A 27037-nucleotide genomic window follows, 5' to 3' on the forward strand; every position below is an offset into this window, starting at 1 on the left:
CAACACCATAGTCTCATTTGTTGATGCAGGATTTAAAACATGAAATCATAGTATATATGATAGTGTTATTAAAGGCAACAGTTATGCCTTAAAACGTAACTTTTTTCATTTAATTTTGCAATACTGTTTCACACTGTGTCAAACAGTGGACGGTATGTTCTGCCTGTTTAAAAGACTGAAGAAAAAACAGTTCAGTTTATACTCAGAAGTTTCTTGGTTGACAAAGCCAGTAATGATTGATTGCTAATGTGTCAACTGAATAAGACCTCTTAGTTGATTGGTTGATCAACAAAAAACATTTTTTACATTTGATAAATCGTTTCAGACAATTTAATAAACTACAACGGTGGAAAAAGTCCCAGATGTTCTCTGACCCAGCTAATCCAATGTGAGGATTTTCTGCTCTTCTCCGTTTTTACTCTAAACTATATTTTTGGGCTTTGGACTGTTGGTCAGACTAGGGATAGGAATTGATGACATTTTATTTATCCCAATCAATGCCATTATCAATTCTGCTTATAGGTCAGATTCTTTATCGATTCACTTATTTATTCTCAATCAATTATCTGTGTAGAAGAAAAGTAGGCCTTAACAGGGATTCAGCGTCAATTCAACTGTTTATCTCTGAGTCTGAATACAGTGCACATTTAGGTTTTCTTAGTCAAAGAAAAACTGCTAAGTGTAGCTCTAATGTTATTATAACATGGTAATAGTGAAGCAGTAAGTGTCAAATGTGTCAACATGGCATTTCTAGAATTTAAGCCCATGTTGCGTAGAAAGATGTTTCAGCATGTTGCTGGTGTTTACATCCTTACTTAAAATGATAATTTTACAGACAATTATCTGCAACAGTGTTTGTCATCTTTCTTCATGAAATGAAGCCAGACTTTAAACTGCTTCTTCCTCTCCGCCACCACTCTTTCTTGTTGCAAGTTTCCAGCTGCGTAGACACGTGAGTTTGACGTTTGACAGAAAGACATGTCAGCATCGATAACAGAAATGGATAAGCTCAGAGCCACACAACTCTGATGGATTGGATAATGTAGAACCCATTGTCAATTCCCATCCCAGACAAAAAAAGACAGTTGAACACACCACGTTGGGCTCTGCGAATTTGTGACAGCATGTGGTCACTATTTTTGACATTTCAAGTATTCAGATCCTTTACTTTAGTAAAAGTACTAATACCACACTGTTTAAATACTCTGTTAAAAGTAAGTAAGTTTCATCAAGAAAATTGTACTTCAAGTATAAAAGTAAAAGCGCTCAATGCAGAAATCGGATCCTCAGTTCTTCACAGTTCTTTATTTAGTTTATTTGGCTAATCAGCTCTACTTGTAGGGCTACATATTGTTGAGTAGTTTAATCATAATATAACTTTGTATTTTATAAACCATGTATATTGTGTGCAAAATTTAAATTTTTGTAAAATAACTAGTAACTAAAGCTGTCAAATTAATGTATGAAGTAAAAAGTACAATATTTCCCTCTGAAATTTAGTATAGTAGTAGAAAGTGGCATGAGAAGACTTGAGTAAAGTACATCAAATGTGTACTTCAGTACAGTGCTTGAGTAAATGTTCTTTTTACATTCCACCACTGCATTTCAATGACTAAACGATGCATTATCTGCAGATGAATCGATGATGAAAGAAATGTAAGAGAAGAGAAGACTCATGATCTCCTTCCTTTACTGAATGTAGTGACATTTAAAGTTAAAATCATGCAAAATTATGAAAGTAATGTTGGATGTAACAATAGTTATATTTAATAGCTCTAAAACAACTACTTTCATGGTAACAGTGGTGAAGGTACAGCAAATACAGTCTGGTACAGTCTGCTGAGTCTGTCACAGCTGCCAAGCTTTCAGTGACAACTCCATGTACAGACCACTAATTAGAAATAATAGTGACATTATGATGTATTTCATTATGACAAGTTGGAAGAAAAACAAAAATGATCTTCTTCCATGCTGGGAAACTGACCGGGCATCATTTGTGGAGCTCTGTTCACTACAAGTTTTCAGAGATGTGTGTCTCTCAGAGAGAGCAGAGCGGCATTCACACACTGAATTACAGTAGTAACCAATTGCTAAGAGAGAGTGATGCTTTGGGTGGGATTAAAGAGCATTTTTTCAGAATGAAATATGGTACAGTAAGTTTTATGTTTTATTAGTCATATGTAGGTTAAAACAGGGTCAACAGAAAAATGAAATATATTTAACGAGACAACGGGTCAGCTCAGCAATAAAAGCATTAGTCAAATAAGAGATAAAATGACAATGAGAAAATGAAAACATAATGTCTAATGTATGGCAATTATTAAAGTGAAAATAAAATTTATTGAAAACATAGAAATAACTATATCATCTGAACTCCATAGATGGTTTCTTTTCACTTGCAGCTGCTGTGGATTAGCAACCCTGAGGTGCCACCCCCAGGCTAGTTACAGCCCAACTCTGCACATGGCCTAGCACAGACAGTCACATACTGAAGATGGACCGACAGGAAGCCATTTAACAAACAGGTAGAGAAGGCAGCAGACAGGCAGATGGGCAAGTTGGCAGAGAGACACATTCATAGACCAAATCACACAGACAGGTACGAACGCACAGAATAGTAAGGGAGAATTTAGCGTGCACTGCTTGCACCCAGTAACTATCAAACAGGTGCGCACACACACACACACACACACACACACACACACACACACACACACACACACACACACACACACACACAACACAAACCTGAGCCAAAGCCCTGAGGCTTGTTTTGGGAATACAAGTCTGGAGGCAGCTAGGAGGCACACAGCTTCACATGGTTGCATGCAATACACAGCCACACACACACACACACACACTCTCAGAAAGTACACTCAGGCAGAAACCCATGGGTATGCAGTCAGACACACACACACACACACACACACACACACACCAAGAGCAAACCCCAAAATACACACAATGAATAGCATATTGCACACAAACATATCACCAGTTGCAGTTTTGGATGAGAAAGGACCTTGGGATCTTGCCCATGGGATCCACATACAGACACTGCACTGTATATTTCAGTTCTGTCACGCAAACAAACACACACACACACACACACACACACAGACAGATGATGAAGGGAAATAATAAAAAGCGGTTTGAGAAATGTGCAAGAATGTTTTGCAGTACGCAGCGTTTTGCAGTAGTGTGGTGCGGTCCTTGACTGTGATGGATGGGGCAGGAAATGACAGCATAAGTGGTTATTAAAAAGAGGAAATAGGGGCATTTATAAAAACTATGCTAGCCATGTATGCTGCCCATGTTGCATGTCACCCTAGGCTGCTGTGTCATGCTTCCTGATCTGTGAGACTTCGCTGCGCTGCATGAGGGCCAGCTTTGTTAAAACCCTTTGTCATTATCTTCTCAGAGAACCCAGACACTGGCATTTGTAAAAGGCTTTGTTCTGGGAGTGACGGTGCCGGATACGTACCAGGTGCAAAGTTGAACCTGTTTTCTTGCCTTATCATTTTATACAAAAATAACTTTGCTCTATTTTCTTTCCAGTTTGAATGTGGAATTCTATCATAAACAGCTGTTACAAATGCAAATATGTGCGTTTGCACCTGAATGGAATTTGCACAGCGTGTTATCTATAGTACAGCAAGGAGGGGAAGACAAGGAGGGAAGAGGGAACGTCAGCGCAGAGATGGAAGAAAGCCTCTGATGAAGATAGTTTGATGTTCCTGGGCTTGATTTTAATGTGCTTCATCTCTGCATGTAAATAGCTCCAGCTTCTAAAACTGGCCCATTGATTTCAAAGCGTCTTGATCCTATCCAGTTTTTTGACACTGAAAAGAACAAAATGTGCAATACGGTTGGGATGCAGGTAGTCCAACTCAGGGTCGGGTTTGATTTCTTCTCAGTGATGTTGTGATGTTTTATCATTCAACATTTTTTCCGCATCAGTCTTCTTTATTCTATCTCCTGAAAGGTGATTAGGAGTGAACGCTCTGTTTTTAATTATGTAAGAACAATTCCAATCAATTTTTTTGAACGAGCCAATAAATGACCCCCAACCTTGGTCTGGTGCTGATCGGGCTTATCAAGTTGATTGTTATGTGATCTGTTCAGTGATAACTGTGGCATATTCTCTATCAAAGGCTGCAGCTTCAATTCAATTCAATTCAATTCAACTTTATTGTCATTGCACTTGTCACAAGTACAAGCAACGAAATGTGATTTACATCTATCCAGAATTCCTATACAGGCTTTGGGGGGGAAAAAGAGACTCGTTTACACATTTTGCACCAAGGAGTAATGGGAAAAGCAAAGAGATCAATTGTTGGCACTGGTTGCTTTGTCATATACCAAAATGTTAAGACTTCTGATTATAGTTCCAATTACATAGTAGTGTTGCTTTGTGAAGATGCACTATTTTCTGAGTGTGTATGTATGCATTCACATTTATTAGTGATTGACCTTTTGTGTGATTTCAGACACATGGTAATGTCATTGCAACTTGGGAAAGTAAACCAGAGGTTAACAAACAGTGTGAAGTTTATGTTGATTTATATTGTGTGATTAATCTTGTAATGTGTTGATCAAGGGGCTTTTCTTGACCCTTAGCGACCAACCATAGACATACCAAAAAAACAATGCTGGGATTTTCTATAAAAACATACAACATTTAAAGATTTCTGCAAGAATGATTTTTTCTGGCGATTGGATGACGAGCACTTCTGTTCTGGCAAGTGCTTACGTACCCCCTTATTGTTATTATATCCAATGAATGCCCCAGATCTCTAGTTTGTGGTTGTAAAGTTTCATGAGATTTTGATTATCCTAGAGGTCACTAAAAGTAATTTCATACACTGAGGTCAAGTTTAATAAAATGGTAAAAAATAACTATGGGAATCTCATCATTACACATGAATACAATTTAGTTCATTGAATCCACAAGAGTCTCTGCTTTCCCGTCAAGCCTAATTAATGCAATTCCAAGACCCCAGTAGCAGAAATATTTAAATACACCATTTTAGAAAAGGTGAAAATAACACATTTATATAGTACATGAAAAAAAACTGCATGGTCATTGCCCAAACTGCATGTGATTGGCAAAAAGTGTTAACATGTTTGTAAAGAGGAGACTTGTGGATAATCACTTCATTCAGATATCCTAAGGTGAGAGGTCAACGGATAATGGCAATGCCAGTTCTTCCCTTGCCAAAATGTGGCCTAAGTTTGGAGCATTGTATAAGCCCCTTATCCTGACAAGCAAGCCTTAGGTTGTCTAGTTCCATAGGATACCAATGCCTTTGCTTTGAAAACAGAGCCAGCTACAGCCTCTAAGAGAAACTTTTTGTCGGCCAAGATCTCAAACGTTCTCAGTAGATTTTAACATGGGTTTTATTTTGATGTACTGTAAGTGTCATCGATGGAGGCTATGCAGCCATTTGGGCACTTGTTTTTTTGTTTTATTTTACGCTTGTGTAGTTCTTTTCTCCAAGTTGTTGTAAAAATTGTAGCAGTCAGACTTTTTTGATATCTCAGGACATGAATGTTTTCCCCCCTCCCCAGGCAGCTCGTAATTATGTTCATTAGAATATGATGTAAAACTGTCACATTGAGCTGTGGCCATCTTAGAAGACTGAAAACCTCTCTGATGATATACTGTCGCTTTATGTGTCAAGACGTAGAAAAAAAAGACGGATATTTTATATTTGTTTCTGTGAAACAAACAGCACAGGATTAATGGGCTTCTAGATTTGTCAGTGTGAAGACAACACGGTGAGTTGCTGACATTCCCCTCACTAACCTCTCATCACCTTTTACTCTTGAGAATCATCTAAGTCTGGGCAAAAAACCTTCACTGGTCTCTGCACGCAAGTGTATTTCCTGAGAAAAACTGATCCACCACCGTTTAAAGGATAGGCTGACAGAAGTGTTTCTAACACCTTTGCTTATGAGCGGGGGCAGAGCCAGGTGTGCTGTGAACGCAGCTGAAACCTCTACACAACATTGTGACATTGGACCGTTAGATTCTAAGCAGACAGAATCCGGCTTGACTTCAGCAACATGTGGCACCTTCTACTGAAAGGGACTAGCTTACCATTTCTCTCTTATTCTAAATGTTGTTAAATGATTGGATTCACATGTGTTAATGTGACTGTATTTCTCCATATGTATAAAGTCTGCACACGCCAGCTGCTTGTGCAATTGTGTGTATGTGTGTGTGCGTGTACCTGCTGTGACCTTGTACAAAGGCGCCATAGTTATCAGTGAAGGTTTTCTACAACAGTTTAATCTATTTATCCCCAGATTAAGATTGTGAATCATTACTATGCAGAGCTAGGTGTTTTTTTCTTGAGCAGCTTCGTAGTTTGCAGTTGTTACAGAATGTTAACCTTACAGGTCCTGAAGGGCTGCAGTGTCGGTTGCTTTTCATCTTGCTCTTTTAATTAGTGACTGATTTAGATCTGGCTAGGTGATCCCAGTGTCTGGCCAATCAATGAGGGAATTAAAGGAAGCGCTGGTGCAAGCAAAGTAGAGCAAGACTGTGGCGCTGCGACTGCTGGCATGAGATGGAATGAGAAAATAATCAATTTAATGTTATTGTTAAAAAACTGAGTATTTGTTCCTTGCCTTAACATGATTCTCTTAAATTCTGAATATTCATAGAGTTATATACTTTCTCATCCCATCTGCAGAAAATCTTTCATCCAATTTGTTCCTGATTTCAATCTCAATGTTTTTTTAACAACAGCAACAATCAGCCAGATTTCATTCATAAATGTACAGTACGTTATGTTGATACACAGCATGAATGCATGTTTATTCATAGATGATTGCACTGCATTGATATTGAAGCTGTTTCCCTTAAACACAAAGCCCTCAGAGTTTCTGGATGCCTGTATAAGGTTGAGCAGTGAGAAATTATTCCTTTTAAAACAAACATAATAAGATAATCCCCCAGGTCATGCATTGTAAGGATATCTTGACAGAGGATTCAGGAAAAAAGCAATTACAGAAAACAATTTATATAATCCAGTAAATGATGTGGTTATAGCCAATTTGGGAGCAGAGGGGCTGGCCAGGGAGCAGCGCTGCAGTCCTTATGCTCCCAGCTGTATTAGATGTCAGGTGTTGAGGTGGGGAAATGAAATATTCTTGCTCCTTGGCCTTAAAGTAAAGTACTTATTTTATACAAGCATTGGGAGTGGGCATACAAACAATGTAGTGTCCTAATAAAACCATTTTTATTAATTCAAGTGAAGTTAGTATAGGCCAGTTAGGCTTATTGAATTAATACCCTACATGCTGTTATGTGAATTCCTGATGCAAGATCCCCAGACACTGGCCTTTCCACATGAAAGCATATGACCTTACTGATATTTATGTCTGAACACTCATGAGGGTAGTAAACTATTTGTAGTTTTCTGAATGGATGTAAAGGTGTGTGTGTGTGTGTGTTTGTGTAAGGGAGAAAGAATATAAAATAGAGACAGTATTGAAATTCTTCCCATCATTCATACCCAAATTGACGTTGTTTCTGCAGACTGTATAACAAAAATAAATAATAAATATAGTGTGCGAGCTTGCAATGTCCTGGGGATTAAATTAAAAACAGGGGGTTGAAAGAACACACACACACACACACACACACACACACACACACACACACACACACACACGGAAGAGAATAATTCAAGATGCCAAGGCTGTAGTACAAAGTGAAGTTAAACGACTGACAGGCCTTTTAATCAGATGATTTCTCTCTCAGGTTTATTTTTAACTATTATTGCGATTGCTAGATGTGCAAGGTTATATTAAAGCAAAATTACACATTATCCACTTAGACAGATATCAACCCTGAGCTGAATGCTGTATTTTAGAGGGATGAGATGTGGCAATGTCATATTTCAGTAATATTTATGCAATTTTGTGTCTGGTGTTTCAAAAACCACAGTGGTTAGGACTAAGACATTTTCTTTTTTGTTTAAAATGAGGTCAGAGAATTGTTAGTGCTTCACAGTGGCAATGTACAGGGTAAGCTTCATCTTGTTTCCATCATTCCATAGAGGGAAGAGAAACCTTCCTGAGTGTCCTCCTGTTCAAGTAATGAAATTTATCCCCTGAATGTACGGAAGTGAAGTCCAATTAATGGACACTGTCTCTTGGCAGAAGTGTTTAATCCGAACCCATAAAAAAAAACATTTGAATTAAATGGCAAGATACTCTGAACTTTAGAGATTCTGTTTTGTGCGACCACATGGAAATTAAAGGGACATATTAAAATGTCAGAATAAAATGCTGTTTTTTTGCGATGAAGAAACAAAGCTGGATGTTTCATTTTGTTCTTGTAAAAGGTTAAAAAATACAAAAAGGATGAATGGAGAATAGAATAGAAAAGTGATTATACACAAATGCAGTACCTGTGCAATGAGATTGAAGCAACCCCTTTACAGTGTCAACACGGAATATGAAAATGTAAAATATAGGCAGTGCAGAAAGAAAGAAAAAAAAGAGACGGGGAACATACATAAAATAAAATTGTAAGAAATATAAAGGGTTTGTATACACATTATGCAAAGTGATGTATCAAAAGTCTAGAGTATTAAATATTGCACTGTAATGAAATTAAATGGTTAAATATTAAATCATAAATAATTTTTTCACTGTAATGAAATAAAATGGTTAAATTAAGGATACATTAAATATTAAATATCGCACTGTAATGGTTGATGTGGCTTGGGAAAGGGAAGTTTGGGGTCCTCTACTGGAACTGCTGCCCCCGCGACCCGATACCGGATAAGCGGTCGAAGATGGATGGACGGCACTGTAATGAAACTGCACAGAATTCCAGTGTCTTTTTAAGTATTATATATAAGTATTGCAAAGTAGGTGGGAAGAAGAAAGTCCGGGGGTTAGGAGTAGGCTGTAAAGTGAAGTCAGTGCGTATGTGTGGTCATAGTGGTTATGTCTTTTGGAAAGAAACTGTTCTTGAGTCTGTTGGTCCTTGTTCTGAAGCACCTGTAGCGCCTTCCTGAGTAAATGTAAATGTGCTGTATTTATATAGCGCTTTTCCAGTCTTAACGACTGCTCAAAGCGCTTTTACATCTACAGGAAACATTCACCATTCACACACATTCATACACTGTGGCCGGGGCTGCCGTACAAGGTGCCACCTGCTCATCAGATAAACACTCACACACATTCACACTCCGATGCGCAGCACCGGGGGCAACTTGGGGTTCAGTGTCTTGCCCAAGGACACTTCGACAATGACTGCAGGGGCGGGGATCGAACCACCAACCTTCCAATTGGCAGGCAACCGCTCTACCACTGAGCCACAGCTGCCCCTGAGGGCAACAGGTCAAACAGATCAAAGCCAGGGTGGGAGCTGTCCATGATGATGTGTTCTGCTCTTCTGAGCCAGTGGGAGGATGTCCATCAGGTAGGGGAGAGGGCAGCCTATGATCTTTTGTGCTGACCTTACAACACTCTGCAACTCTACACCTCTCGACTCTCTCTCTCTCCCTGTCTGTAGAAGGTAAGCAGCAGGTTAGAGTCCAGGTCCTGCTTCTTGAGGACCCTCAGGAAGTGTAGCCACTGTTGGGCCTTCTTGATGACTGCTGTGATGTCGTCTGTCCAGGAGATGTCAGGATGCCAAGAGACCGGAAGGTGTGGACCCTTTCCACACATTTGCTGTTAGGTTAGGCTAGGTCGGTGCTGTTCTTCCTGAAGTCGACAATGATCTCCTTGGTTTTCTTGGTGTTCAGGACCAGGTTGTTCTCCGAACTCCAGGCTGTCAAGTTCAGGACCTGCTCTCTGTAGGATGCCTCGTCTCCCTTTGAGATGATTCCGACCACTGTGGTGTCATCAGCAAACTTAACAATGAGGTTGTTGTTGTGGGGCGGACTGCAGTCGTGGGTGTAGATACAGTACAGGAGGGGGCTCTGCACACAGCCCTTTGGGGAGCCAGTACTCAAAGTGGAGGAGAGGTGGGGGCCCAGTCCCACTGTCTGGGGCCAATTGGTGAGAAAGTCCTTTATCCAGGCACATGTGAGAGGGAGCAGGCCGAGAGTTGCCAGTTTGGTGATGAGAATATCCGGGATGATTGTATTGAAAGCTGAGCTGTAATCCATAAAGAGCATGCAGACGTAGCTCTGCTGCTGCTCCAGGTGGCTCAGCGCAGAGTGGAGAGCTATGGCGATGGCATCCTCTGTGGATCTGTTTGATAGGGGTCCATGTCTGGGGGGAGGTAGTCCTTGATATGTTGTAGAACCAGTCTCTCAAAACATTTCAAGATTACCGGTGTGAGGGCTACAGGACGATAATCACTTAGGCCGGTGATAGGAGACTTCTTCGGCACTGGGATGAATCTGGCTGATTTTAGGCAGGGCGGGATGACTGCCTGGGCCAGGGAGAGGTTAAAGATCCTGGTAAAGATGAGGGTGAGCTGGTGAGTGCACGCCCTGAGCACCTTGCCAGGTACTCCATCTGGGCCAGAAGCCTTCCTTGGGTTTACTGCCAAGGGTACTTGTCCAACGTTGTGCTCCTTTACAGTGAGTGGGGTGGTGCAGGAACCAGATGTGTATGGGGGCAGGGCTGGGGTAGAGCAAGAACCAGGTGGGGGTGTAGGCTGGGCTGGGGCAGATGAGTGGTGCTGTTGTGATGATTCAAAGCGAGCAAAGAAGCAATTTAGCTCCTCTGCCAGCTGCGCACTCAGGTCACCCAATGTTGCACCACAGCCTCTATAGTCTGTGATGTCTTGTATGCCCCACCACACCTCCCGTGTGTTGTTGCTGGACAGGGGGGACTCTATGCTCCTCCTGTGGTCCGCCTTGGCTCTTTGAATTCCACTTTTCAGGTCATCTTAAGCAGCCCTGGTCTGTCTGACCTGAAGGCAGCGTTGTGGGCTCTGAGGAGTGTACGAACATGACTGGTCATCCAGGGTTTCTGGTGTGTGAGAATGCCAGTTAGGAGTGTCATGCAGAGAAAATGCAGATTTTAAATACCCTGTAACAGTACACATTATATAAAATATTATTTTTTGCATTTGCAGGTAGATCCGGTACAGAATGTAAAGGTACAACACAGTATAGCTTCATTTTACACCTTCTACAATATTTAATAGAAATAAGAGGGTAACAGTCAATTTCCATATCAGCTTGCCCCTGAAATTCAACTGTTTCACATTTAAAAATAGTGTAACGTTTATGAAAGGGACAAGCTCTTATCTGGTCATCAGCCTGTGGCATGTGTAAATTACAAATATAATGTGCTGGGTTTCTCTGTGAAGGCCTGGTGTCACAGCGTTTGATAGATGGATCCATCGTCGTGTCACTTGAATGGCTTGTGATAGCCAAGGCTATCAAGTCAGAGGGATGCAGCAGGCTTTACTACTGCTGTTTACAGCCATGCAGTAAAAACACACAGTACTGTACGCTCTGCTGCTGCACGCTGCGCTACTCGCCGATCACTCTGCTCCCTGTGCACAATGGGAACAAGAGGCGCTCGCCTGCCTGGTGGCTCTTGTACTTGACAGTGATCAAAGAGAGAGAAGGCAAGGAAGTGAGGGAGGGGAGGAAGTAGAGAGTGAAAGAAGTACAGGACAAAGATACGTGAAAGGAAAGAATGGGGAGGGCTTGAGTAAAAAAAAAAAGGAAAGGAGTTGTGGAAGAAGATGGAGAAAAAGAGAGGAAAGGAGAGTTGGTGAAAATGAGATGGTGCAGAGTGAGGTGACTGACTGAATGAAAAAAATGTATGAATAAGTGAAACAAACCAAGTGACCGAGTTAGACAGACTGAGTTAAAGTGTGTGTGTGTGTGTGTGTGTGTGTGTGTGTGTGTGTGTGTGTGTGTGTGTGTGTGTGTGTGTGTGTGTGTGTGTGTGTCAAGTGAGAGAATGAGAGCGAGTGGATGAGTGGGTGAACAAGTGCAGCAGGACAGAGAGTGAGAGAGAGAGATTGGGGAAGGGAGAAAGAGAGGGAGAGAGGATATGTTCCGTCAGAGAGGACACACTCCAGTGGCTGTGATTGAAGTATGGGCCAATTAACACGAGGAGCATTGAGCTCCAGCTGCACCCTTCTCTTCATTCCTCCGCTCCCCCACACTGCCATCCATATTACCCTACACACACACACACACACACACACACACACACACACACACTGCCACACTCAAACATGTGCACACTGTGGGTACCACAATGTGCTGGCACTTCATCTTATCTTTTACCATAGCACAGCTATGGACCCAAGGAAATTATCAAGGCTACATGCAGCAGTGTTCTTGAGCACACTGCGGTCTTAAATGTGTACGAATGAAAAAAAAAGAAAAGACAAAAATGGAGTCTTCATCTTCAGGGGAGGGTTTCTCATTCTAGGCACTTACAGTGACTCTCAGAGATGCTGCAATTTCTTCTAATGGTGTACAGTAGACTATATATTAGCTTGCATATATTTCAGCTGTTTTGTGTTGGCTTTTGAAAACTGTCTGGGCTGATTCAGTGCTGCATGTGCCATAGGCAGCAGAGAGCAGGTCCATTACTCTGCATGACAGAATGGAATGAAGCAGCAGAGCCCCGACGTGGGGTAAACACAACGCTGAACACTGCACTTCCACAACTCCCCACTCCAGACTTCCGACTCCTTCCCCATTCACATTTCCCCCAGCAGATCCGATGCAGCACAAGGTCTGGCACGCTGCCTCCATTGGAGTTTAGCGGGAGAGGGGCTCAGAGAGGCGTGGATGCCAGCAACTGACTTCTACCCGAGCGGTTGCCTCCTCTCTCCTGACTCTCTCTTCCAGAGTCACCGCAGGCGCTCGCTGCAGCTGTAGCATGTACAGTTGAGGGGAAGGAGGGGATCTGATACTCTAAAACACTGTGATTGTTCATCTAACATCACAGTGACACCAATAATCAATTTTTCATTTTGTGTTTAGAGGCTGTACAACTTTTTTTGTCTCTTTGGAGTTATCAGGAATAATATAGGCTTCACTGTAATCCCCTATAGGCGGATATACTTTCAAAGAAGTTGAGTTGCCTTCAGCTACAGAAAACTGCAAACCTTTTTGGACATTTTTCTAACCAGTGAAGTAGTTGTTGCAAAAGCTGCACATGCAGAAGCCATTCATTCAATCACATGCGATCACAGAGCCTATAATGCCGTGTAAATGAAAGGTTTGAGCCAATGTATGATGAGATGTGTTATGATTGTGAAGTACTGGCTGGCAATACTGGAAGAGAAAAAGGAGACTGGCTTGCCTCAGAATGTTTTTTCTCTCATCTTGTTGATTAGCTGTCTCTGTCAGCCTGAGAATATTCCTGCTCTTAAGTACTCTGTAAATATTCCTGAAGGTGTTTTTAGTTTGCTTCTAACAGTCACTGGCATGTACTCCAGCTTCTGTGGTGCTGTAAATGCCACTTTCTTTGTTTTCAAAAAGACAAACTAACAGGCTGAGCGGAAAATTAATTACACTGTAGATACAGTCAGCTCTTTATTACAGTGATTGACAAATTGAGAGATCAACACTGCACAATACAAATACTTTAGTGTAAATGCAGATATGGTGATTAAGACAGCAGATGATGATTGAGGGTGCTTGCACCATGATGACAGTTTAAAGAAATCATCAAAGAAAGTACTCAAAGGATTCTTAAAAACTCATACAATTTGAAAGGTTTTCAATTCCATCTTTTTTTCTTTTGTAGTCCGTGCAGTCAATTAAAGAAAAGAATACATTGCTATGTTTATCAAGCCAACACAATCCTGATTGGTCCCAAATAACCAAAATGAACACATTATCATCCAAATAATACTATATCATGTGATAGTCAAATCCGGGCAATGTTCCTGATGAATCACACAAGTTTAGGAAATGATTATTCATGCCTCAATAACTAACTGATTCCTTACCTTGAATCCCGTTTAGCGAAACAGACATCTAATCACCTTATGACTAATTGATCCCAATTTAGACATTCCCTGGGTAGTTCCTTGCCAAATATTTGTATGTATATATATATATATATATATATATATATATATATATATATATATATATATATATATATATATATATATATATATATGCAGAATACACTCTACTGAATTAGAAGCAGCTCTAAAGACAGGAGAAGATCATTTTTTAAAGCTAGAAGGGGGAAAAATTTACTAAAATGTGAACATTTGCATTTTAACAAAAGATTCATTTATGGTAGCAAATCAAATGAAACAGTAATCTCTCTTTCTCTCTCCCACACTCCTTACCGTTCTGTGTGTGTGTGTGTGTGTGTGTTTGTGTGTGTGTGTCTGTGTGTTCACTGTGAGCCCCCTCATTGCACGCTTTTTATGATTCAGTTTGCAGAATTTAACAGATTGGAACACATAATGAACTATATAGTAGATATATTTAGATGAGGATTTGATTATAATAATATGCTTTGCTTTATTGTGGCGCGCCTCCGTGAGACGTTGGCAGTTCGATAACAGGCAGACTGCACTCTGTAGTAAAACTGCATACCGTCTATCAGAATACACTGTGTTCACACTTCCAACAAGGGTCACTGTGATGCAATGGAGCACGCTGGTTGAGCAGTGCAACGTAAACACCTCAGGAGAGTGAAATACAGTGACAGGTCTAACAGTTAATGGCTCAGAGCCATTCAGCACTGTGGAATACAGCTCCACCAAATGATATGATGTACCGTATTCCTGCAGCTTCGTCTTTCTTCTTTTGCTCTCCTCGCCTTAAAGAAAACAAAATCAACAACAAAGCCTTGTTTTTCCCTCTCCCCTTCATTATTACATTCTTCTTTTTACTCTCTCCTACTAACAGGTCTGTCTCTCCCTATCGCTCTTCACCTCCATCTCTTTTTCTTACCTCAAACTAGCCACCTCCCTCATTCGCCCTCTCATTCCATCTCATTCCATTTCATTCCACCGCTCTCTCCTTTCTCAGTAGTCATCCCCCCCCCTGCACACACACACCCGTCCAAACACCACCACAAACACATACCCACAGCCCTGTTTGTCACTCAAAACAGGAGGTTGGGCAGTGTATTTGTTTAGGCCAAACACGTATACACATCCCAGTAATCAATATTTCTTTCCCTTCTACTCTCCTCACATATTTTATGCCACCTTCCACCATCCCACCACACTTTGTCCTCCTTTTCTCCTTGTCTCGTTTTCTTCCACCCGGCCTCCTTCTTTCAATCAATCACTCAGCCCATCTTAAGACATGTGCCCTGTGTTTACAGTACATTTCTATTCTACTCATTTCACAGCTTCCTCCCTTCTTCGCTCCCTTTCTCTCATGCCTCCAGTTACTTTTTCTTCTCCACCCGCTTTTTTTCTATCCAAAAGACTGATCAGGGTCAGAAAATCGGCAGAGTGTGACAAAGAGAGGAGAGTCGGATGAAGACAGAGTGAAAAACATAGAGAGAAGGAGAGGGGAAATAGAGGCGCAGAGAGGGAGAGCGACTATAGGGAGATTATTATGTAAGCAGACCCCTGTTAATCAACGCAATAGTGTTTGGTACCTGAAGCCATGATAATGGGGAGAAGAGACGGGGAATATGAAAAGACAGGGAGAAAGTGAGAGGAAATGGAGGAAGGGAAGGAGGGCACAGTTGTCACCAGAAGTAAATTGAAAATGATGTGGTGTGTTTTTGTGTGTGTGTGTGGCTCACATATGAACCCTGCTATCTCCTAGGTAGTCATTATCTTTCCATGTGGTTGTTTGTGCGAGTGTGTGCGTATATATTGTGCGCACTGCATTAACCCTCAAATCTCTCTATCATTAAGCTGCTCTACAGGCAGCTATGTAGCTATGCGTTTATCTCGTGAGTGTGTGTGTATATTCAAACGCTTGCATGCATGTGTCTGTGCGCAGATGCAGCTGTCCGAGTGTGAGTGTGTTTACAGTGATCTTAATTGTTGTTATCATTCATGCAGCACAATAACCACCTCCGCCCCCATCTTTGTCTCTGTCTGCTATTAACTCTCTCTCCCCCTTACCCTCCTTCCTTCTAACGGCCAGTTTCTATTTTTCCTCATATTGTTCCTTCTCTGCCTGCAGCCTTAATCGCACCCATTTCATCTTCTCTCTGTCTTGCTTTCTTTTCTTTCCCTCTATTGTTTTCTCCCCTCTGCATTCCATATTCCTCGTCCAGCATTTTCTCCAGCCAAAGCTAACTTTTATTACCCCATGATTGGATTCAGAATTCATTACTCCATCTTGCCTGTATGCAATCTCTGATCCGTCTTTCTCTCCTCCTCCCTTTCACTCTCTCTGTCTACACCTTTTTCTTCTTCTTTTAATTTGCTTATAGAAAACAAAACCTGAGTCTAACATGATCTCTTCTTCCCCTGCCTTGTCTCCACCTTCTTATTCTCTCGTCTACTCTTTGCTGTCTCTCTTTCTTTCAGGCACCCTCTCTTCGTGCAATATATATTTGCCTCCCCCCCTCGGCAGGTTGCCATGGTCGCCATACCTACTCTCTCTCTCCTATTGGTCCTGGCAGAGTGGGCGGGTCTGGTGGACACCTCCTCCCACCTTCTGCTCCGGCCCAGCCCGCGGGAGCGTGATGCAGGGGCCATGATGAACTTCATCAACATCGCCGTGATCCACGCCGGTGCTACGGTGCAGGCTGAGGCGGCAGTTGCGGGGCCTGGGGGAAGGGTGCTCTACCCCAGCTTTGGCCGGGTATACAGCTCCCTGGGGGAGAGTGTGATCACCCAGTGGGGCCCTACTAACGTCATCTGGCTACAGGTTGGACACTGTCTCCTCTACCTACTGCTCATCCAGCCTTACTTGAAGGAAGGGAATAACAATGGCCATCCATTATTCATACTCACTCCCATTATTTGAGCTGAATGAGCAGCCCACTACTGCCGTTATGTGGGCCCTGCTGAATGAGCGGCTGTCTGGCTTGCTCTTTGACCACAGTTTGTATTGTTAGCCAGACATGTCATGCATACTACAGACACTTTCCATATGAATAGCACAAAGTCAAGACACGCTGCCCTAGTTGGTCAACTCTATTTGTCTCCCTGTCTTTATCCCTCTCTATCTTTGTTCCTCCTTTTTTCATTGCTTCTTTCATCTCGCAGGTGAATGACAGTAGTCCTAAAACGGTGCTGTCCCAGCTGTGCGAGCTGCTGGCGGCGCGGCCCCTGCAGGGTCTGGTTTATGAAGAGGAGAGGCCCCCTCGCACTGCCTGGGGTCCTTTGGCTCCCATGCTGGAGTTTGTCTCTGCGCAAACAGGACTGCCCATAGTGGCTGTAGGAGGGGGAGCGGGGCTGGGGAGGATGCCACAGGTAGGAGGAGGGAGGTTGGAACTGGGGTGGGAGAGTGAAGAGGAAGTGTTTGCAGCTTGTGTGTGTGTGTGTGTGTTTGTGTGTGCGTGTGTGTGTGTGTGTGTGTGTGTTTGAGAGAGAGAGAGGAGAGAATCAGAGGGGGCAGATGTCCCAGATGTGTGATTGTGTATCTCCAAATGCGAGTGGAACAATGTTAATCAGGTGTGTGCTGTATACTGAAGCAGTATAGATTGTCAGGCTCTGTGAATGGAGTATAAAGGGAGAGCTGCTTATATTGCCATAACAAGATACAATGTCACAATGTCGCACATCTTCTTTGTGAAGAAAAGGTTTGGGCAAGTGCCGGTGGGACAGAGGGGAAGTTGAAGGTCAGGGTCGCTGATCTGCTGAAACTCTGCGGTGTTTGATCTGTAAATGGCACCAACTGGGGCTGTCGCTCTGCCTCTGATGTTCCTGGGAGGGAGGCAATGAGCAGACATGGGTGTGTGTACGGGGGAATGAGTGTGCATGTGTGTGTACTGTGCATTTGTGTGCAAGGGTGTACGCAGCAGACCAACTAATGTCACATGATCTTCACCACCAAACGGGGGGAAAATGAAACAAAAAGCGTTGCATTTGTGCATACAAATAACGTTTGAACCATTTATTCGTGAGGAATTAAATTGTAGCACTTTGATGAACTTCCTTTGAAGATGTACCCTCACCTAGTCCTCATCCCCTCCCATCCCCAGAACATACTTTTTAGAAACACTCCCTTCTGGATGTCATAGGAGAATTTGTGCTAGCTATTTTAGTCTTGCGCGTGCACGAGTGCTGCTGCTCCAAAAGAACTTCAAGACTTAAAGATGGAGCAGTCCAGAGAGTTGTAGTTCTTTGTAGTGAAAATGCAGTCTGTTACTTACTTACTGTACCCTAGCTGCATTTTAGACAGAGTACAACAGAAGAGGGATTTTATATTTATATTTTAAACCAAATCTGCTGCTTTCTTTCCCAAATCAGGAATCAGGTTCCATCTTTCTCCAGTTCAGCTCCTCTACTGCCCTCCAACTGGAGGTCATCTTTGAGGTGCTGGAGGAGTACGATTGGACATCCTTTTCTGTGGTGTCCACGCGTCACCATGGCTATCAGGATTTTCTCTCGGTGGTGGAGGGCCTGACCGACGGCTCGTTCATCGGCTGGGAGAAGAAGAGCGTGGTGATCCTGAACGTGACCGACGACCCTGGGGGGGCACGCGCGCGCAGGCTGCTAAAGGAGAACGAGGCGCAGGTGAGACAGGGGGGAGGGAGGGGGGAAAAGGGGGAGGAAAGGGGAGGAAGTGCTGCGAGAATCATTGGGGGCCCCTTTTCTGACAGGTGGCTTCCCAGCTTTTTCCTTCCTTCTTCGTCTCTCCCTCTGTCCCTCCGCATCTCTCTCTCCCCTCTCTCCCCTATCCCTCTGTTCTTCTCTTCCCCTCCCATCTGCCAAGCATAAAGAGTTCAACGTTACAATGAAAACCACAAGTCAGTCTGATTTGATCGCTGGTTGTTGGGTGGCATTATACGAAGAGTTATGTGCAAGGTGCTAAAGAAGTTAGCCACATAACACACAGTTTTTCCCTGGTTTCTACTTGAGTGGCTTTAAAGTTGAATAAAAAACTTGTTCCAAACTGTCAGTATCACATACAGTATATATATATTGTGTATTAGCTTGTTCCAGCTCTTCATTTATACTGTAATTGATGTTTACTCAGAGTGAAATATTCATGGCTGCACCCTTCCATTCATTGGAAATATATGAGATGTCTTGTGCAATATTTTATGCACATTTCCTCCTAAATTTAGTATCTTTTGAAACGTTCAACTCTGAGACTTTTTACCTGACAATCACCTTATCTAATTCACAGTTCCATTTTAATTTAATATCTTCTTTCTTCTAAATGACTATATAATCACTATTTATCTTTATTTAACTTGATTTTAGTTAACTTCTCTCTATGTACTGTTTATCTATCTAAAGTTGTTAACAGCAACAATCTTTTCTTTGATATTTCAATGGTAAAACAAAAACTCAACTTGCATTTCAAATAGACGTTGATTCCTTAATGACCAGAATGACTCGTGGTTTTGGCTTGTACCTCTTGTCATTCCTTCATAGTGTATGCCTGCTCCCTCTCCTACACCACTGCATTCCCTTCCATTCCTTACTCTTTTCAAACTTCCATTCTCACTTCCTGAGCTCTTCTTTTTCTGCACGCTTCCTTTATCTTTTCCTACCCTTTCATCCTCCCTCTTTGACCCAACGATCCTCCTGTTCAATTTTTCACTCATCTCAGTGTCCTTACGCTTACTCCACTCCCTCCTCCCCCCTTCTGCCTCCCCTCCTGCGTTTTTTTTTGCCTGGAGACAAGCACACTCTCCTCTGCTGCCTTCTTGTTCACCTCCATCATGGTCTGGCTATCTTTCATTCCTTCAGTCCATCCCTCTTGCTGCATGTCTTCCCGTCCACAGACTCAGACGCAGGTCTCTGTTGTCTTGGTTTAGACAGGGTCTCAATGTCATTGCTAATGTCCCAGCATGGCCACTGCAGCTCTGCGTGTGTGTGCGTGTGACTCTGTGTGTTTGTGACTGTAAGTGTGTGTGTTTGCATCAGATTCCTTGAACTCCACTCTGCTAGTGTCACTGTTAATATAACATACTGCCTGCAGCGGGTTGCCTATACGCAGTGCTTGCTTTTTTACCCTCTTACTTTGCACAACAAACCCCTTTCTTTTAGCTTTTTACTACTGCAGGGCTAATAAATGCTTGTGATTGCTTAGCAATGCTGTGTATGTTTGCATCTCTCTCTCTCTCTCTCTCTCTCTCTCTCTCCCTCTCTCTCTCGCACACTCTCTCTCCCTCTCTCTTTGTCTCTTTCTCTCTCCCTGTCGCTCTCTTTCTCTGCCACATATGTGGTAATGTCATCTACATTGCAGATGGCCTAATGCAGGTCTCTGGGTCAATTTTTGCTCTAATCTCTCACTGTCTATCTTTCGTTTCATTCCTCTTTCAGCTTCTACCTTGTCAGTATTTCTTCTGCTCTCTCTCACTGTTGTATGTTCCTCTCTTTCTCCATTTCCCGTCTTCAGATATTGCGTGTGTCTGTTTATAACTCTGATTATCTCCTTTCCTCCTTAATTCAGTCTTCCTCTCTGTCTGTTACCCTCTTCTTTCCCTCCTTCCTCTTCCCCCTCTGTCACTCTCATTCCCTGCCTAATTCACTGGAGGTTTATTGGCATACAGGCAGAATTGTTTTGCCAAGCCATTACAGTTCAAAATTCAATGAAGGTGCAATTCTAAAAATGCGCTTTCAGTCTGTTTCCCTGACTCCCCTCCCCCTTCCAAAGAGTTGTCTTCCTCTTTTCTTTTGTCCTGCGACTCCACTTTGTCTCTTTTTTTCACAATGCCATTTTTTATGTACTTCTTCTATTTGAAATGCTCCCACTCTTTTTTTATCTTAGGTATTTGTCAGCATTTAACCTCCTCCCCCCCTTTTTGTCTTCCACTCAGCTCCATCTTCCTCTTGTTGATGCCTTCCTACTTTTGCTATTTCCCCTTCAACCCCCTAAAAACCTCTTTGGATCCCCCCTCCCTCCTTACCTCAGCACATTCAGCAGAGAGCTCATCCACTGTCACTGCTCTGTCTTTTTATATTGCCTTTCACTCTCTTTAATCTTTTCTTCTCTCCTTCTCTACAGCCACACTTAATCACCCCCCCCCCCCAAATATCTCTTCAGGACCTGATTTCACTAAAATATGTCATCCTTGGCTTTTTCTTCACCGTCCCATCTCCTCCTCTCCGTTCTCCAAGGAGTGACTTGTTTTACTTCTGTTTTCATTATTCATAATTGTAACTTGTTTCATCAAGCTCAAGCTCATTAAACACTGACCTCTGTTGCCTCCTGCACCTCCTGGTTAGCACGCATCACATGCAGCCATGCTGTCTTCCCTCATTCTGCTGGGTCTGCTTCTCGCCCTGAATCACACGTCCAACTCCCATGAATTTTATCACAGCAGCTTCCAGCTATCTCTCTCTTACCTGCCCCTAGCATCCTTGTTTTTTCTTGATATGTCCTTTTCTATCCCCCCCGTTCGGTTGCACCTCTGCTCCAGCTCTATCTTTCTCCCCTTACTTCTTCCACCCTCTGTCTCTCTCCACGTCTCCCCTGTCCCCTCCTTATCTCACTAGCGTGTATGTGTGTGTGTGTGTGTGTGTCTCCCCTCGTCCCTGTTCCCTCCTTGCCTTCCTACTGTCCTCCAGGTACGTTTGCTGTACTGCTCCCAGGAGGAGGCTGAGCTGGTCTTCCGAGCTGCCTGGGCCGCCGGTCAGGCCGGAGCCTCGCACATGTGGTTTGCTGTGGGGCCAGCTCTTTCAGGTTTAAGCTTGGAGAGCCTGCCCCGGGCCCTGTTTGCCGTGCGGCCCCAGGGCTGGAGGGATGAACCCACCCGGAGGATTGCTCGGGGTGTGTCTGTGCTGACTCACGGGGCAGTTGCAATGCGCAAGGATTACGGAACCACGGGTGTGCCAAACTTTGTCACCAACTGCATGACGGACGCCAATCAGACCCAGAGACTGCGGGGCAGGATGAGGTGAGGGGGAGATAGGAGGAACGAGAAAAACTCTAAAGGGAGAATGTGAGAAGTGAAGGAGGAGTAATGTCAGGATGGAGGAGAACACAAGGCAGTTGGCAGTGCCCAGACAAAATATATGAAAAAGAGAGAAATGGAAATAGAGACAGGATCAGGCGCATTCTATGAAATTAGTTGGTTTTGGCACCAGAATGAGCTGGAAGGTATATGGGTGGAGTTGGTAGATTCAGTGTCAGAGAGCAGGCACAGAGGGGATATCTGAATTTGGAACTGGCTATCATCCATGCAAAATAGATGTTGTTAGTGCGTGTAGTTGTGAGTTGGCAAAATTACCCCAGCATCTGTAGCAAGCGGACCATGTCTCATGTATATTAATGAGCCAGCTTTAATATATTCCTCATAGGCTGTGCAAACAGGCAGCAGCACACTCTAACAGGTAGCCCAAGTGGTGCTGGTTTTCATCTTGGTTTGTTTTTAATGCCAATCATTCTTGCTCACATGCTATTATTTGGAGACATTACTCTAGATTTGGTCGGTGTGGTGAGAAAAACAAATAATTAGTAACTTTTATTTACACTCCTTTTTATAAATGAAGCACAGCACAAACAATGCAGCAATTAAAGAGAAATGGCCTCTTTTTTTCTTTGTTTTTTTAAACTATGTCCAGCAACAGAGGTGGAAGATGTTTTCCTTTATTAAATTTCTTTTGCAGTGCTGCCTGCTGTTCACTGTCTGTAACTACAAGCTGCTGTTCCATAAGAGGCTTCCTGTCATGCAAAAATGAGCTTTTGGGTTTTGTGTTTTGAAGCCAGCAAGATGACACGAAGAGATAATAAGAACGTCTGTCCTGTGTGATTATCAGACAAGCTATAGAGCGCACAGCTGATGCAGAGAGGAGCAGTTGTTTGACTTCAAAGATCCTGACAATACTGTGTGTCTGATCATTTGTCTGTAGATTTGATCAACAGACAAGCCCTCACTGTCACCATAAAGGTGCTGCGATTTAGTTTCAAGTGGGAAGAGAATAGGGTAGGCTTACAGTTGCACCATAAGCAGCCTTATGGTTTGTACTTTCTCCTCCAAGAACACAATTAGTTAATTTACTAATATTATGTGTTTTCTGTCGTTTGCTCACTTCTCCTTTCGTCTCCATCGATCACCATGCAGGTATTTTGGCAACATCACACTTGGTGGTCGAGACTATTCCTTCAATACCGACGGTTACTTGTCCAACCCCTTCCTGGATGTAATTTCCTGGACACCTGGACGTGGATGGGAAGATGTAAGGACATGATATCAGTTCTTTAATCATGTGGTCTGGGTCTCACGTCAGAAGAGCAAAGGGCATGCGTTCTGTTGAATCACACGATATACTTGATTGAATAGAATTGTGTTGGCTACATAAGCTGTTTAAATCTTGGGATTCATGAGAATCTGTAATGTTGTCCTCTGTGAACAACTGCAAGGACAAAAGCGCATGCAATTGGACCGGGAGCAGTTTTTGAGCTGATTGGTTCTTGAGTCATAATCTCTCTGTGTGAGCTAGAGGAGCAGATCCGTGCTGCATTGGCATCTGAAACAAGAATAGTAAGGTCGCATTGGTGAATGTTCATGTAAAGTTCACTATGGCTATTGGTGCCCGAGGCAGAGGACAAAAGTTGGCTGCTGACCATTTGACCGTTCTTTGTGTGCTCCTACTGTGCCTGTTCAGTTTCTGCTGTCTCTCTGTAGCTCTGCTTTTCCTGGTTAAAACACTCACACAATGCCATAAATGTGCACACACGCACGCACGCACACACACACACACACACACACACACACACACACACACACACACACACACACACACACACGCACACACATGCACACAAACACACAGACATTGAAATCTAATAATCAAAATGCTCTTCAATTTTATGTTGTTGTAATTTGAATATTTTGGGCTTTAAACTGTTGGTCTAACAAAAGAAGCATCACCATGGCCTCTGGAAACTGTAATGGATCAGTAAATTTAAAAAAAAGAATTAAAGGATAGGTTAACATGTTTTCAAGTCTGTCTTAATTCAATATGTGCATGTCCATATGCAACTTAAAAGACACATCGGTTGCTTTCTTCCATCCTTTCCTTGCTGGCTGTAAAGCAATAGCATCCTAGTGTTGTGGAGGACAAAATCCTCATTCCTATTCTTGTGCAAAAATGCTTTTTTAAAGTTAAGGTGAAGGTAATATGAGGCTGCAGCAGTCAACGTTGTCCAAATCAAGAGGTTCACCTCTATATTATCAGTCTGTTTAGGATGAAATTCCTTGGACAGTGAGATGCAGCCGAGTAACTGTAACACAAAAAGTAACCTTTTTATTTGAATGTTGGAGTATTTCTACATAGAAAAAGGACTGTGGATTCTGTCCCCCATCTCTTACATTATTGGAGTCACACTAAATGTAAATGTGCTGTATTTGTATAGCGCTTTTCCAGTCTTAACAACTGCTCAAAGCGCTTTTACATCTACAGGGAACATTCACCGTTCACACACATTCATACACTGTGGCCGGGGCTGCCGTACAAGGTGCCACCTGCTCATCAGATAAACATTCACACACATTCACACTCCGATGCGCAGCACCGGGGACAACTCAGGGTTCAGTGTCTTGCCCAAGGACACTTCGACAATGACTGCAGGGGCGGGGATCGAACCACCAACCTTCCAATTTGTAGGAAACCGCTCTACCACTGAGCCACAGCCGCCACTAAGAAGAGACTCTTCCCTCCCAATATAGAAATGAATAATGTTTTAATCTTTGAATGTACACATTGGTATTAGAGAGTATTTTGACAGACTTCAAAAAATGTAACCTATCCTTTGATCAATCAAATAATCAATAGTTGCAGTCTTTCAGTCATACACATCTACTCATACATTTCATTCATAATCATTTTGCCTAAAGTGCTCATATTATGCTTTTTGGCTTTTCCCCATTCCTTTAATGTGTTATACATCTTTTTCATGCACATTATTGGTTTACAAAGTGAAAAAGCCCAAAGTCCACCGCAAAGGGACCATCTCCAACAAAACACACTGTTCACAAACTACTCCAAACAACTCTATTGTAGTCCAGCCTTTACTTCTTACTTGTAACACATGTTACAATGCTCGCCTAGATGCTAGTATGACACTTCCTCATGCTCTGCAACTGACAAGCTAGCATTACATACTGCACATGTGTGACTCCCAACAAAGATGGTCCAGACGGTATTTAAAACAGAGAGCTCAACACAAAAGAAAGAGGAGCTGCAGCAATGTGCAGTACAACTAATATATGGTGTTTTGTGAATAATAAACCACATACCCCCATTCTGGTACAACCTCTAAATACAATTAGGAACCTGAAAATTAGCATAATATGAGTACTTTAAAGCAATGCTCTGATGTTGCTCTGATCTATAGTTGCTGTTTTGTTCTTGTTTGCTGCCTGTGTTTTCAGATAAATACAAATGCTGATTTTAAATAGTGCTGACGATTTCCGGATCCCATTACCATCTGGTTGTAGCCTCACCATTGTTTTTTGTTTAAGAGTCTTGTCTACATAACTGTATGCACTTGGAAAGCGTGTCATGCATATTCTATAAAGCTGTTTTTTTTTCCGGAAATCCTTAAGACGAAGCCTTGTCACCTGTTGGAGATATTTTCCCTTTAATACGCTGTGATTTTACCGTTGCCGGTGTCGGGAGAGAGCTATGCTCATTTTCTCAACCATACACAAGCACCTCAACCCCACACTATACATGCATAAAGACACACAGTACTCTCAGAACATACACTATACACATAATCACAAATGCTGCACTAATACAAATACTGATGCACCCACACAAGCTTACACACAGGCATAACTACACACATTGGTGGTTCTCAGCCTCCTGCTGGTTTTAACAGCCCACCAGAGTCCAGTCTCAGCGTGTCGTAACATGCTGACTCCTGCCATATCCCTCAAATCCCTTTCAATTAGAAGCTTCTGCTCTGGTCCTTCGACTCTGTGCAAACCCAGGGCACAAAACCCGCCCACATGCACACACACACAATCACACACGCTTAGAACTTACACACAGACATCCATGTGTGTGCACACAAATGAGGGCAGATACTGTATGCTTACACACATATGCTTAAACCCTTCTTGCATAAACCCTATTGTACATACGCACACACAATGAGGATAAGAAGCCTGTATCTGCCTATTATGCACATCCAAGCTGTTGGCTCTCCCTGAATATTTAATGTTGTCTTTACAATGACTGCACCATTACCTAGAGCACGGGAGCACCCAGCTAAGAAACACTGCAGACTAGTACTGAAGGTTGTCCAGCATCAGCATGGCTTGTTCCAGCTACAGATACAGCACAACGAGTGAGATGTTCAAGGATATTACTGTAACTTAATGTACATTTATTAATGCCACTCATGGCTGCTGAAGTATGCATTTTATTTTAAAGTGGTTACCAACTCTCAAACTTTTACATCAAACCAAAATACTTTGTATGCCTCTAAAATATTCCAGCAATTTGAAGAGTCTGAAGTGGTACTTTTCTGACATACGTATGTGTGTGTATTTTTAAGGGTATTTGTCTGATAGTGAGTAGTGTGTTGCCCTGTAAGCTCTATCTGTTTTCTGTCTGTGTTCCCTGAGTGTGTTTTGATTGAATGTCTTTGCAGAGCTGCAGTCGAAGTGCAGTCGAAATACTGTCAATGTTGCCACCTCCTCCTCTTCTCCCTGCCAGCGCTTGCATTACACAGAGAAGCAGGCTGATCGCAGCTGCCAAACTTTACGTTACTCTACTGGCCTGCATAAGCATTCTCTTGGGATTTTTTTTTTTTATATATTAGTCTGTTTACTCTTTATCGTCATGTATTTCTGTATGTGTGTATTTCGCCTCAGCTACACTCATGATGAGACTTTTATCATGTGATCACGACAAGATGTGTCAAGTGATTCTGCAAGAAGAAGGTTCTCAGAAAAAGCATAGAATCTTATTGGGTGTGGTTCTGCCTTGTGCTTTTTTCAACAATCTGAATGTGCCAGGCAACAGCATCCAACACATCTAGAGTCCGTATAA

The 27037-nt window shown here is 42.6% G+C and overlaps 1 protein-coding gene across 1 annotated transcript in view; it reads left to right on the forward strand.

The window, feature by feature from the left end:
• The window catches only part of LOC117946177 (glutamate receptor ionotropic, NMDA 2D), a 52232-nt gene that overhangs the window by 3144 nt on the left and 22051 nt on the right, over positions 1-27037 (forward strand). Inside the window, exons 2-6 of the mRNA XM_034874096.1 lie at positions 16433-16775; positions 17117-17323; positions 18323-18589; positions 21599-21927; positions 23095-23209. Of these exons, the coding sequence (XP_034729987.1) occupies positions 16485-16775; positions 17117-17323; positions 18323-18589; positions 21599-21927; positions 23095-23209 (1209 nt within the window). The 5' untranslated portion in view covers positions 16433-16484. The remainder of the gene's footprint in view (positions 1-16432; positions 16776-17116; positions 17324-18322; positions 18590-21598; positions 21928-23094; positions 23210-27037) is intronic.

This window comes from Etheostoma cragini, chromosome 6, assembly GCF_013103735.1.
Source record: "Etheostoma cragini isolate CJK2018 chromosome 6, CSU_Ecrag_1.0, whole genome shotgun sequence".
NCBI classification, from domain to species: domain Eukaryota; kingdom Metazoa; phylum Chordata; class Actinopteri; order Perciformes; family Percidae; genus Etheostoma; species Etheostoma cragini.